This window comes from Phaseolus vulgaris, chromosome 4 (assembly GCF_051622355.1).
Source record: "Phaseolus vulgaris cultivar YP4 chromosome 4, ASM5162235v1, whole genome shotgun sequence".
In the NCBI taxonomy this organism is placed as follows: Eukaryota; Viridiplantae; Streptophyta; class Magnoliopsida; order Fabales; family Fabaceae; genus Phaseolus; species Phaseolus vulgaris.
Window position 1 is genome coordinate 7,572,575 of NC_143501.1, and position 14,729 is coordinate 7,587,303.

General features: G+C 31.4%; 2 protein-coding genes across 3 annotated transcripts; one reads left to right on the plus strand and one right to left on the minus strand.

Moving 5' to 3' along the window:
* Positions 1 to 1,183: 1,183 nt before the first annotated feature.
* LOC137837080 (protein trichome birefringence-like 19) lies at positions 1,184 to 3,782 on the plus strand. Its single transcript, XM_068645936.2, has 2 exons — positions 1,184 to 2,365; positions 2,682 to 3,782. Exons 1-2 carry the CDS (start codon positions 1,892 to 1,894, stop codon positions 3,489 to 3,491), a joined length of 1,284 nt encoding a protein of 427 aa, XP_068502037.1. The 5' UTR covers positions 1,184 to 1,891; the 3' UTR covers positions 3,492 to 3,782.
* Positions 3,783 to 9,450: 5,668 nt separating this feature from the next.
* LOC137837081 (golgin family A protein) lies at positions 9,451 to 13,870 on the minus strand. 2 transcript variants are annotated; one of them, XR_016520540.1, is made up of 7 exons: positions 13,387 to 13,870; positions 11,869 to 11,991; positions 11,624 to 11,794; positions 11,244 to 11,325; positions 10,945 to 11,095; positions 10,210 to 10,274; positions 9,451 to 10,051 (listed from the first exon to the last, which is right to left on the minus strand). XR_016520540.1 is itself a non-coding variant. In XM_068645937.2 (6 exons), exons 1-6 carry the CDS (start codon positions 13,660 to 13,662, stop codon positions 9,749 to 9,751), a joined length of 1,020 nt encoding a protein of 339 aa, XP_068502038.1. In that variant the 5' UTR covers positions 13,663 to 13,870; the 3' UTR covers positions 9,451 to 9,748. The 2 variants fall into 2 exon arrangements, 1 of the variants encoding a protein (XP_068502038.1); XM_068645937.2 differs by lacking the exon at positions 10,945 to 11,095.
* Between the last annotated feature and the right edge of the window lie 859 nt (positions 13,871 to 14,729).

Sequence of the window (14,729 nt, forward strand, 5' to 3'; positions counted from 1 at the left end):
ATTGATGATGAAGGCTTAGTGGAATAAATAGCAGTAGAATCATGATCTTTTGAGTGCCTGTTGTATCAGTTTAAAACAATCAAAAGGGTTCAACACTGTAATAATACTTAACAATGAAAATGCAAAAGAACACAGAACAAATCTTTCTTTCATGCCACTGGTTTTTATAGAAACCACACTGAAACACTACCTCTTCCTAGCTAGAGGGGTTAAAAACTAAGGTCTCATTTATCACAGATGTCAAATTCTAAACCTGAGTAAAAGACAACATTCAGAAGAATTTAAGTCTGAGTTTGAATTCCATATTTAACAGAAATAAAAAAATTGAGCAATATACAGGTAAAAACCCCACAAACTAGTTTTAAAATTTTGAATTCAAAACTGTATTATAATCTATTATATGGATTGATGCATTACTCATTGGTTCCAATTGAAAATTAGTAACCTTATTATACATGTTACTGTTTAGATTGGGAATAATGTATACTGTGTTGTGTTAGTCACTTTTATATCTGGTCTCAATATTACACAATAATTTGTTTTGGATGTAGCATTAATGATTGGATGAATAATTTGTTATACAGGAACCAGAACCAATGGTATAGAAATATTGTATAAAAAAAATCATGTAAATTGGATAAGAAATGTGCTGGGATTAAAATATAATTAAAAGGAATAAAGGAGACACAGCACAACTGATATTTCAGCTGATTTTTGCTTCTGTCATTCAATCATGAACCCTTCTCAGCCTCTTTTTTTTTTTCTCTTCTGCTGGGATAAAAACAGATTGCTTGTTCTTTTGATCAAACACATGTACAACAAATTTATGGAGAGTAAACTTTACAATTTCATGCTTTGGAAGGAGTTTGGTTCACCAACCAGCATGAAAATAGATCAGAGGATCTACCTGTACTTTCATAAAAGAGAATAATGAAGAAATAACCAATTTGAAAAAAATGATCTGATCTTTGAAATGTGTAAAAAATATATGTTAATATCTGAATATTCCTACTCAAAAAACATAATTTGGTGTAAATTTGTTTCTTAAGACTTAATCATGAAATGGTTTAATAAAACTTAGCAGCATATTATAATGGTTATAGTTTTCAAGTATTCAAGAGCTAAATCAAACTTTTATTTCTTTGAAAAACTAAATTGTAAATTGTAAGATCCCATTGTTCATATTTTTTTTAAAATAATAGTAAATATTTTCTTACCAGTTTTAGCTTCTCCCTTTTATCTTAGGTTCTCTCTAACTTCCACAAAGGAACTGACAAATGGTAGTAAACAATGAGTGCACAAGGGACTATTATATTCTTGGATTCCCTTTGGTGGTTTCTAACACCAGATTTATTTTATTTTTTCATTTTGTAGTTTTTGACATTGTTTTATTAGCCAGACCTAGTTGTTTATGAATTGGCTAGCATCCTCAAAGGTTCTTTGTCCTTGTGTGTACATTTTAAAAGATGTGCATAAGCATGAGAAAGGACTATTGTTTATGCAAATCTAGAAGCAGAACAGAAGCCAGAGTGTTCTGTGCCACTAGTTTAGCAAAGAAGCAATTGCCCCTTTGTGCAATAAAGCATTGAAGGTGAGCATAGAAAAAAATAGTGGAACATCACTTTTGATTTTTCTTCTTCTTTTGTTTTTTTTTTTCTCCATCTATCTATGTACACGTCAAAATATCATTAATGGATTATGACACTGTAACAAGACTTAGAGAAATCACGAATTGGTGAAGTTGAATTAGATATAATAAGGCACTCCTTGAGAGAGTTTAGTTCAAAAACGAATTAAGACTTGAAAGGTTTATCCTAACCAAAAACTAGAATAAAGTTCATATTTATATGAGCCATTCAGCGAAAGTTTTGATTCAGAATATAACTCAGCAATGACAGTGAAGGTTCGGGGCAGTGAGGTTCTCAATGGGAAGTACACAACAAGAACCACAGCCAAAAGTTTTCTCCTGGTACCCTTCACTCTTCTTCTCATCATGCTCCCTCTTTCTCTCATGAGGAACTCACACGAATCAACTCCTGAGGTATCTTCTGTAAGTGTCAGCAGCAGTTTGAACGCCTCAGAAATTAAGCAGTGTGACATCTTTTCTGGAAGATGGATGCATACTTCTGCAGCACCTTACTACACCAATGAAACATGCCATTGGATTATAGACCAACAAAATTGCATGAAGTTTGGGAGACCTGATAGAGAGTACCTGCATTGGAGGTGGAAGCCAGATGAATGTGAGCTTCCACTCTTCAATGCATCTCATTTCTTAAATCTTCTGAGAGGAAAGAAAATGGTATTTGTTGGAGACTCAGTTGGGAGAAACCAGATGCAGTCTTTGTTGTGCCTCCTAAGTCATGTAAGTGAGATACCTTCTTTGTTTTCTAGCTTTTTCAAGAGAATAGAAGCTGAAAGTGTATGTCATATAGCTCCATCCTTGCATTATACCACTCAATCTACCCTTTCATCTCAATTTTTGAGAAATCATTCACTAGTTGTATTTATGATGGAAAACTTTGTTAATGAGTCTGCTTTTGCATGATTATGTTTCCAGGTTTTTAAATTATGAAATTTTGATTGTGAACTGTTTTTCAAAACCTTGTTGGTTATGTTAAAAAGTTCTACTCATATGAAGATAATCAATCATAAAACATGCTTGTGGTTTACTCTTTCAGGTGTCTGAACCTGAGGATGCTTCTCATAGATATTATTCAGATGTGATGTACTTCAAACGGTACATCTATCATGATTACAATTTCACCCTGGCTAATCTATGGTCTCCATATTTTGTGAGATCCAGTGATGCTGACCCAAAAGGTCACTCCTTCAACAGCATCATGAGACTGTATGTGGATGAGGCAGATGAAGCATGGACCAGTCAGGTTGAGGACTTTGACATTGTCATAATCTCATCAGGGCAATGGTTCTTCAGGCCTCTGTTGTTCTATGAAGAGGGACAACTTGTGGGATGCAACAAGTGTGGGATGGAGAATGTGACAGACCTCACACACCTCTTTGGATACAGGAAGGCATTCAGGACAGCATTCAGGGCTCTCAATGACCTTGAAGGGTACAAGGGGGTCACATTTTTTAGGACATTCTCCCCAGCACACTTTGAGAATGGGGATTGGAACAAGGGAGGGAAGTGTGTGAGGACTAGGCCATTCACCAAGCAAGAAATGAAGCCTGAGGAGTACATTCTAGACATGTATATGACACAAGTGGAGGAGTTTATGGAAGCACAAAGGGTAGCCACAAAGAGGGGGTTGCAGTTTCTGATGATGAACACAACTGAAATTATGTTTCTTAGGCCTGATGGACACCCCAACAACTATGGACATTCTAGGGACAAAAATGTGACACTGAATGACTGTGTTCACTGGTGTTTGCCAGGGCCAGTTGATACATGGAATGAGTTTTTGCTGCATATGTTGGATAGGGAAAGTGAGGCATATTATAGTTCAAAGCTAGAGAGAGTTTTTTAAGAGCTTTGGATTTACCATGCTAACCACATGTGGATGATATTGTTAACCATGTGGAGATACTTTTTGTTGTTTATTTTTGGGTTCAGAGAGTATATTGTATTTATCTTGTGTAGATATAGAATGTATATCCAAAGGTATTTGTGGTCACAAATTGTCTTCATTAGCTGTCATGCATTATGAGTTGTGCTAAGTTGGGCAAAGTTATTCATGCCCAAGAACTTCAAATGTATCACAATAATTGCAAGTAAGAAAGGCTCTTCTGGTAGCCAACAGTGATTCATCACTACAAAATATTTGGGTTGTTGGGAGAATGAAGATCAATATACTGCTATAAATTCAACAATTTCTGGTGTAATTGTTTTAGACATTTCATTAAGAATAAAAACTAATTTTTAAAAATAAAAATAATTAGTTATAATAATAACTAAATTAAATATCATTTTAGAAACTAAAAAAAATATATCTAAATTAATTTTGTATTATTGTTAAATAGTTTCTAAATTGATATCTAATTAGCAATTATGGTTTTAACTACTAATTATTTAGTTTCTAAATTTGGTAGTAAAAATCTTGGTTGTTAATTAGATATCAATTTAGAAACTATTTAACAATAATACAAACTAATTTAGAAACCATATTTTTTAAGTTTTTAAAATGATATCTAATTTAGTTACTATTACAACTAATTATTTTGGTCTCTAAAATTTAGTTTTTATTTCATGATTTTGTTGTAGTGTTTGATTAGAACTCTAACAAATTAAAGATCAAAGATACCTCACAAAAATTGTTGATAAAAGAGGATTCAACTTAGTTAAGTATAAGGTTTGATCTCCAAATTAAAAATGAAATTGGGACTGAAAATGTTATTTTACTCCTAAACAAATCAAACTAGTTGGAGAAAGATTAGCTATGTGCCAAAGTTCATATATTTTATACCAAAAGAAAAATACCACTCACATTCATTTTGTTTAATGTCTTTTCTTATACTCGAATTAAGGAGAGAATAATAAATCTTGGGGATTACAATTCCTAGAAATACTAAAATTTATTTTACTGAGTATAAATGTTTTAAATATATTTACATAAAGTTTTATTATGATTAAATACTAAAGTGGGAAATTTAACAAAACTTTAATTACGCATCATATTAAATTATCTCAAAAAAATCACAATATTTTTTTTAATAAAAAATTTAAAGTTTTCACCTTTACAAGTGATTTTCTTTTTGATAAAAATGCTCAAAAAAATAATTTCAAAACGTATTTTTTAAAATAAAATAAATACAAAAAAATGAACATTTTTAATATTAAATTTCTTATAACTAAGTTTATTTTACACCAAAGACCACTTAAACTTAAATATAAGTATACTTTCATTTATTTTATTAATATTATCCATCTAAAATTATAAAAGTTATTTTTTTTAGCCATATGATTTTTTTGGTAGGTAGATGTGTCAGATAATAAATGTGAGTTTTTGATTATATATAGTCTCAAAGTAAAATTATATTCATTCTTGTTTTTTATAGTTATTGTTTTTAATACTTTACCAATATGAAATATGAGCCATATCTTCATCTTTGTTAAATAATGAGTATATACACTTGTGATTATGACTATATTTACCAAATCATATTCCTAAATACAAGTTAATTTATGATTTAGATGTTGATTCATATCTAAAGTTACAGAATAAGAATATGAACTCTAAACAATGTGATTAATACACTTGTCTATCATTTGCATGAAAGTTGACATTGATATGTCGGTGGGATGCTTCTGGATTTTGCAGAGGCTCTTTATGATGTGGGGTATACTATTCAAATTATGAACAAGTACTGCACTATAATACTGTACCAATTTATTGTCTCAGTTTATTCACCTATCAAATTTTCCATCTCTTTTATCTAAGTTAAATGTGGTCTTTTCAAAAGTAAAAGATAATAAAAGGTTAATTTCTTTTTTTGATTTGTTTGAATCAGATATGTTTTTGGTAGGGAGATGAACCTAGAGAACTATTGAGAAACTTCGTCTTTCGTTTTTTTGTCGGTCGATTGTGTTATTCTTCAATCTCTTTCCTTTGTCGTTCCTCACTTTTCCTTCTTAGTTTTGGCTCTCAGGCGTTTTGTGAGCACCGAATGGAGTACCTGCAGAAGATACTCCAATGTTCAAGTCAGTAAAGAGTACTCGGCACTCGGTTGTCAGAGTATATTCAATAATGACTTATCTTATTCTTGGAACATGCGCTATTTATATTATTTTAATGAGTTTACCTTATTGGACAGATTAGTGGAGTGAATCGTACTTAGGAACGTATTACCTAATTTTTAATGGTGATTTAGTTTTACTGATCTTGATTTAAGTGTTAATGTACTGGATGTGTCGGTTGACCCACATAAACGTCTAGGCTCGATCATAAAAACCGAATTATAGTATTGATCATTTGTTCCATATATAGATTTGAGATTCTGTTTTTATTCTCCTGTAGGTAGATGTTATGTTGCTGAGAGAGAGTGAGGTTTAGGTAGCAATAGTGTAATTGGTGTTAGCTTTATGATTAGACTCCTTAAAGTAATATGTTTTTAGAGATGTTATAGTATTTGTTTCTAGAGTTTAAGATTTTTTTATAAGAATTGGGGTACTTTTAATACTTCCTTTTATATTTATTTTTATTATTGATAAAAAAAATATAATTAATGTACTATAACGTGCTTAATATTAAAGTGTTCATGACTTGTTATTTGATTCATTTATATCATTGATAATTTGTTTGAAAATTTTCTAAAGCAAATTTTTTATTTTAATATTAACATAATTTATTAATATTTTTCGTTTTGATCAATTGTAATTATGTGTATTATCAATTAAATATGTAACTTTTCTACTTAATTTTTTTACAACTATCCATTTTTATTGATGTTAAATTTTAATAATTAGATATAGAAACATCAAAAAGATAAATTGATAGATTTGTTTAAAATTCATAAAACATTATCCAAATCTTGAAATTCTTATAAATGAAGTGTATTTAGTTTTAGATTTATATTTTCTTCTATCAATAAGAATATAAATATAGTATAAAAACGCAAATGTTTTCAATAATTGAATAATATAAAAAATTAAAATAAAATCTTAAAATTACGTAATTTTCACCTATGTTAAAGAAAAAATATGTGTAACTTGATCAATGAATTATTATAGAGATTCAATTAGATTAAATGACTCTAGTTATTTATCTTTATGAGAGATGGTTCTTTCGTACTTTAAAGATCCAATTAGATGAGTGATGATTCAAGGTGACACTCACTCTACTCTCTAGTCTACAATTTCTCTTTCCTGGTGGATATAAGGGCAGAGAAATATATGTATTGATCAGGTACTTGTTTATCCATTACTAGTTTATAAATATAAACCATATTATTAGGTTAAGCCTATAAAACATTGCTAGCTAATTAGATACCAATTTAGAAATTATTTATAAATAATAGAAACTAATTTAGAAACCAACAATTGGTTTCTGTTTAATGATTTTCTAGTAGTGATTATATGTGAAGTTATGTTCTTATGTTTTGATGATAACAAAAACTAATAGAAAATTTGAATTTAATCCACATAACAGGCATTGCATTTGTTGAGACCTTGGACAGTCTAAGACCCTATAGATGATCTGATAAAACACTTGACGATCTATGACCCACTAGATGATCTGATGACTAGAAGATCATATGAAGAGTTAATGTTTTGATGATATAAAAAAACAACCTGAATGGTTTATTTGGCTCTAACAACTACAATAAGCTTTGATTATAATTGTTAAACAATGATTTTATGTTTAAAAACGAAAAGATTTCAACATGTGGAATGACTCTGGGTGACCCTATATTTTGTATATATTTAAAATTCATATTTTCATAAATATATTTTATGTGGGTTGATTTATAGATGTTTTCATTTATGGTGACACTTTTACTTAAGATTGAGATTTTAACAATTAATGGTGAATACATAAGAAAGATTCTCACTATACACAAACTTAACCAAGTGGTTAAGTAAGTGTGAATGTTCACTTCATAGAGGTAAAGATGAAAAATAAGATATGGTGAGGATGAGATGCAATTACAAAATTGAAAATGGGCACAAGGTTAACATCAATGGTGGTCATGGCCTCCCAAATGATGTACCATACTCATGATTATGAGGGAAACCCAAGAGCAACAAAGAAGAGAAACTAAGAGACAAACACATAAAATGGAATGGAGAAATGGAAGGAAAATGGAATGAGAAAACTTATGATGGTGGGTGAGAAATGTCACATCACTTGGAGGGTGATGTGCTCCAAGATGAGTGTGTTGGCCACCACTTCAGAGTTTCTCAATCACTCAAGATAAGACCTCAAACCTAAGAGGACATAAGCATCACTAAGAGCTCACACAATTTGTGCAGAGTTTCTTTACTTCATTCAAATTCAACTTGGAAAATACAATGGGTAGGCCTCTTATTTATAGGTGAAGGAGCCTTGAAAAACAAGCAAGAGAGGTAGGATGGGAAAAGGGAAAAAAGGACAGCCTTAGGGTTTGACTAAGTCAAACCCGCACCTAGGCTTGTCCTTCTAAAAACTAGGTCAAAACCCCTTCCTAAAGGGTTATGAACAAGCTAAAATGATAACTACACCCCCTATTATGCTAAAGACATCTTATTCTAGCCTATCTTTGATATTTAAACCCTTAAAGTGAGCCCAAATTATTTACAACATATTATATTCTTTAAAAAGATCAGCTGGAAGAATATTTGGTGCTCTGTTTTATGCTCATCTCCTCTGGTTGGGTCCATGAGCTCCTTGGTGGGGTCTTGAATTGTTTGTTGAGATGACTATTCACCATGTGCTTTGTCTTTTGCTTCCTTGGTCATCTTCATAGCTACTTGGTTTGTATCAAGATTTGTTCATATAAATCTTGTGAATATCTTTTTGTAAGATATTGCAAATATCTCTCAATCTTCTTTAAATAGAAATTTTTTGAATAAATTGAAAATTTCAAATACTTTGTTTTAGTATAACGCATTATCGGGAATGAATCAATTGTCTGTTTTGATTTGTTTTTACTAACCCATATTTCAAATACTTTCAAATTAAATTTTAAACACATTCAGAGCAAAAATAAATTTGAAAATTACACATCCAAACTTTCTATTTTGAGCATCTAGCACAAAAAAATATGAAAATATTGTAATATCTGAAATTTATCTATTCAAGTGTCAATTTTAACTTATAGAAAAAATACATGATTATATAATTGAATTTAGGCATAATGAAACTTTTTGTCCCAATATTTTATGACTTTATTAAATTTAGTTTCCATATTTTAAAAAAAAATTAAAATGGTTCCAACATTTTTTAGAAACCATATTAAACTTTTTAAAAAACAGTTGGTACCATTTTAATATTTTAAAATATGAAAGCTACATTGAATAAATTTATAAAATATTGAGAGAAAAAAAAAAGATAAATATGCCTTGAATTTATATAAAAGAGTATCCGAGAGACTCAATGGAATAAAATAAATATTATTTTATTTATTTTTGTTTCCTTTTCTCTCACCAAATATATTTAAAAAAAATTAATTACTATTTGGTGTTTTCATTTCTAGACATGCCATTTTCAGTTTATTTTCATCCATAGACACCACGTTAATCTTTTAACTAACTCAACCTAGTAGTTGTAATTATTACAAGATAGTTTCTCCTAATGTTAAAATAATTATTACAAGATAATCCCTTTTGCTAAACCCATCACGTTAGTTAACATTTTATCTATTTCATTGCTCGGTGTTATGAACTAAATTTAATCGTCTTGGTGTTCATAAAAACCTTAGCTTCGTGAAATTTAATTGAACATTGAGTAATTCTGATCAGATTTTGGACTCTCAGTAACAATCACTTGAACTACTTTTTGGAACGCCATCTTCTGTCATCAGTAAATCAAATTAAATCAAGTTTAACGAAGCTATTACATCATAGGTTCTTTACATTCCGAACATGTTCTGCTGCAAAAATTGAATTTTCTTGTACTTATCTCTGCTACAACTGTTACTGTACGCATAGATGCTACATTTTGATCACACTTCAAAGCATGAATGAAAAGAAAAACATTTATACAGACTTCTGTATATATGTGCAAGGGATATCTGATGAGGAGAAACAAAGATTCAAACATGCAGAGTAAACATTAACATTTTGTTTTGATCTGTCAATCAATGCTGGTTAAAAGGATATCCTGATAAACACCAGAATATGTAAAGCTAAAATGTAGAGCACAAATGCAGACCTGAATAGCATAAGCCTCTGCTGGGTTTCAGTTCTGCCTGCTGAGTGATAAGGAAGCCTCTGATGGCCTTCATAATCTGACAAACTGTGCAACTTATCTGAGGAGCTTTTACCGAAACGATTCCTAGCAGCAGTGTTCGCCTCCAAATTGTTGTTTTCTGTTTGCCGCCATAGCGCATTCAATCTTTCCAGTTCCATCTCTTTCAAATGCATGTCACCAAGTAAGCCCTCAGCTTGTGCCTGAATGTATGAGAGTAAGACAACCAGTTAAACACTTTCACATCCAAATAATCAATCAAAGAGTTATCAACTAGACATTGTCAAAAACAAAATTCTCTAGTAAAAACCAGAGGGAGGGAGAAATTTGCAAACACTGTACAATGAAGTGTAAAAAGGACCTGCTTAACAGCCAGTTGCTCAATTAGACCATGAAGTTGTTTATCCAATGTCTTCTCTCTTTGTGCTGCAGAACAAGAACGTTTTAGAGCCAAAAAATACATAAACTCGGGCAAGGTGCTTCCCAAGTGTAGAGTATCAGTAGGAGAATTAACACCACAAAAGCAATCAAAATTATATTTATGTCCGGTTATGGTTAGTGGATTTCTAAGAGCATGAAATAGTATCTAATGTTATTCAGATATGAAACAAGATTGAAGTCTCCCCAACTAAAGTTCTTTCTTTCTCTTAATGATAAAAAATCATTCAAAAAGAATACAAACGGGAGTACCCTTGAATCTTACTAAAGCTACAATGGAAACAACAGAGGCAAGAAAATAATAGATACATCGAACCAATTGAAAAACCCAGTCTCTTGGCACCAGTAAAGAAACACTCTTAAATCCAATCAGATTTTTGTATCAGCATTTTGAAAATTATTACTACGTCAGAAATGCAGTGGCAGGATATAATCATATTACTAGAAATTTATTATGAATATGCAAAATGTTTCCGTAACTCATTTATACACACGAATCAACGTTTGAACAAAATCTAAAATACAGGAAATCACCTAACCCATTCCTATGCTGAATTTTTTATGTCATCATCATGATGGACTTAATCATTCAAAGTCCTCTGCATTCACAATTACGGCACAGAAATCTGGAAAAAAGAATAATATAAGACGGACATACTGTCATAACCGGGTTCTAATAAATATCACTATTCCTTTTGCAGTTCCAAGCACTGAAAGCTTCATAATTGGTATATTAACATCCGCGCAGGTGATATATTTCCCACTTCCACTTTCAAGGGATCCCAGATTTATCCTTTCATGGTTCTCTCCTACATGTGGATTTATGATAAGAAATTTGGGAAAAGTACACAACAAAAGCTAGCCATTGTAGTAGAAGAACTAAGGCTATACAAACTCCATCATAGACACTTAGTTCCAATGTGGATTTTGAGTCCTATATATGATAAGAAATCATACCTGGGGAAGGTAGTTTAAGTGTATTTTCCTGCACTTTTGCCCACTTCTTCTCCAACTGTTTCACAGCAGCCTCCATTGAACTCTGGATGAAATGAGGGTTATTAATTTGGTGCTTAATTATATATCCAATCATAGATTGTCATACATGTTAAGGATGCTGACTTTTGTATTCATCATTAGTAAAAAGTCCTATCTAGTGTAATTTCTAACTGATTGATAATATAACATCTTTCTATTGACAACATATGAAAATAAAACTCTCAATTAGGTTAAGTATCAACATAAGTAGTTAAATTACACCTAAAATTATATAGCATAGATCATATGGTCCTTGTAATCATGTTAAGTTGAGCACATAAAAGAGTCTGTGATTAACGAACCAGTTGCTTCTTCTTCTCTTCCAATTCATCTAGTAAAGCTGATCTCGATGCTTCTGCATCTACATCAAATCCAGCTTTAGAATTTGCCTTCATTTCATCCCAACCATCAGATACTTGCTGCTTCGTATTCTCCACCTCAGCTTTCAGTTTCTTCTCAGTCTCTTCCATCTCCTATAACAAAATAAATAAAAAATCAATTGAACCAAACTCAACCTCACAAATCACAATCAATTCACAATCAGAACCTGCAACTTTGTCCTTAGTAAATCAGCCTCCTGCAATTTCTCTTTTATTTTAACCTCACAATCCGATATTGCATTTTCATATGCCGCATTCTCTTCCTTCAATGTCACCTCTCTAAGTTGGGCCTGAAACAAAAATCATCATCATTAGTCGTAGCAGTATTTTAGGTTAGTATCATTTTAGTCCCCAAGTATTGCAATTGTGTTCTTTCACTTTCACAAGTTTCAGTTGTGCCAGCTGAGTCCATCAAGTTTTCTTCTGTTTATAATTTAGTCCCCTTATCTTGATTTCATCTGATACTTAACTGAATTTGCCAACATGGCATACGTGCAAATGAATAAATACAGTGTTGCAACCAGCAAGAAAACACAGAATATTTGATAGTTGTGTTTGTGATTCATGGGGTAAGTTATTGTTTTTAGAGTACTGCTAAGAACACACTCTTAAATATGTTCTTTCTAACACATTGGATTATATTTATTGTTAACTACAAACTCAGGGTAAATGTTCATTAACTAAGACCTGGAACCCAGAGAATTATACATGTCCAATAAATTTCACCCAATAAGAAACAGCATGTTCAAAAGAGTATATCAAATAGAGTATTCCTAACATTTCTTCTTGCTTTTACACAGTAATGGACATCAAAAGGATCATCTTTTCATTCTGAGCAAATCAACGACTTAAAATTAGACAGAATCAAGACGGAGGGACACAATTGTCAACGGAAGAAAACTTAAGAGATTCAACAGGTGTAGTCCAAATACAACTCTTCCAAAATGTATAATTTTGGAAATCTAACAAATTTTTTTGTTCAATCAATACAAATTGTAACCCAGACCAAACCTATATTTCAATTCCAGACAAAGGTTGTGCTACAGGCTCAGCTGGATTAATCCCTGACAAAGAAGAATGCTAACAACACTCTCTTTACTATTAGGTGAAATTTATTGAAAAATAATTTTTTTACTAGATTTCATCTCTCCCTTAACTAGAGCATGTCTGGCAAAAATTATTTTTGCCAATTTCAGCTATTTTTAGGATAAAAAAGCAGTTTGTAATTTCAATTGTATATTTAGGACAATAATCTAAATGTGTAAGAAACTTTATTTTCTGAAAAGATAAGTTTATTTTTTTGTAATTATTTTCCAACAGTGTTTCCCTCTCAGCTTCATACACTCTTTTTCTTATATAAAAACTGATTCACATTTTGTTTCCAAATGAAATTAATTAACCCAACCTTTCTTCAACACACTAATGGCAAGATTCTGATTACAATCTATTATAGCAACATAATCAATTGTACATGCAATAATAATAATAATCGAATATTGAATAATTGAATTTTTGCAGTTTCCAAACCCAAACACACTCTGAGTCTCTTTCATCAAAATTAAGAGAACATTAGAGTGATATTGCTAGCATTCCTCTATAACATAATAACACAGTAGTATTTGCAACCGTGTTGGGGAATTTGGATGAGAGAGTAAAAATGCAATTAAGGTTTATTAGTAAAGGACCTGTTGGCGCGTGGCGGAGTGGGAGTTCAGTTGGAGGGCGAGGGCGGCGTTGGAGGCGAGGGAGTGAGCGTGGAGGTGCGGGAGGCTCTCGGAGATGTCCTGGGGAGGCAGTCTGAGCCGTAGATCATGGATCACACGGCGGAGAGAACCCAACTTCTGATCCAGTTCGATCACGTACCTTTGCTGATCTTCGGAAAAGAGGATTGGGATGATGGAATCGTCCTCCGCTTCCTTTCCTGCGCCACCTCCCACCGCCCATGCCAGTAAGCCAGCCATGCCTTTCAAGCTAACTCTCTCTCTCTCTCTCTCTCTCTCTCTCTCTCTCTCTCTCACTCTCTCTCTCTCAATTTCTTCAGTTACCTTCCATTTTTTCCGATCTGCGGTGGTTGATTTGGGAGTTGGGAGTTGGGAATTGGGGTGGTTTCGGAATTCCAATTTTGTTGCTTTTGTAAATCAAAATTAAATTTCATTTTCTTGTGAGCATTTCTACTATTTAAAAAACTGTAAAAACTAATAACTTTGTTAATTTCGAATTATATTATAGAATTATGTATGGTATGAAATAACAAATTTGTTTTAATCTGATAAAAGTAAAACATAATAATTAAAATTTGTATTTTTTTATATAATAACATTGTAATATATTTCAATAATAGAATTTTGCTTAATTTTTTAATAATGTAAGACATTAATTGGTTAACTTAATATACATTTTATCCCTTAACAATGCTCCTCCTGTAAATTTTATTCCTTCATACATTTTTAACGAAATATGAAAGTCTCCTTTAATTTATTCATCTATATCCTTATTTTATTCTTAAGTGTATCTTCATCTATAACAATATAAAAAGAAATTATCCAATTAATTTTAATATATACATTTTGTATTTCTATTTATTTTTTATTATATTTTAAGATTAAAAACAATAAAATAAATTATCCAAAAATATTGAAGATAGTTACACACTTAACAAGATAATATGTTATAAATTGTCCACATTTTGACCTAATCAACCAGTACATTTTATGTAACTATCATTATTAATATATCTATCATTATGTACTTAGAATCACTAATAGTTTATTAAACACATGGTGAAAGGACATCTCATGAATATTGAGAAATTTAAAGTCTCAGCATTAAGTAAAGGCATGTTGCCTTCTAGATATACGTTTGTTGATCATAAGTCGCCCTTTAAGTAATGAGTACGTTAGTCATATGACGTTATCTCGATCAGATTGGTGGGAACTATGATTCTGTTACCGAGATTTTGGGAGTTTGAGACATAGTCATCGTAGGGCTAGGTAAAATTGTTCCTACCTCTACAAGACTTCACAAAATA

Excerpts from the sequence above, each read along its gene's own strand:
- LOC137837080 (XM_068645936.2), top strand. The coding sequence starts at position 1,892 with ATGACAGTGAAGGTTCGGGGCAGTGAGGTTCTCAATGGGAAGTACACA. Across the intron at positions 2,366-2,681 it reads TGTTGTGCCTCCTAAGTCAT|GTGTCTGAACCTGAGGATGC; the intron begins GTAAGTGAGATA and ends TTACTCTTTCAG.
- LOC137837081 (XM_068645937.2), bottom strand. The coding sequence starts at position 13,662 with ATGGCTGGCTTACTGGCATGGGCGGTGGGAGGTGGCGCAGGAAAGGAA. Across the intron at positions 11,992-13,386 it reads ACTCCGCCACGCGCCAACAG|GCCCAACTTAGAGAGGTGAC; the intron begins GTCCTTTACTAA and ends TTTTTGTTTCAG. Across the intron at positions 11,326-11,623 it reads AAGAGAAGAAGAAGCAACTG|AGTTCAATGGAGGCTGCTGT; the intron begins GTTCGTTAATCA and ends CATTTCATCCAG.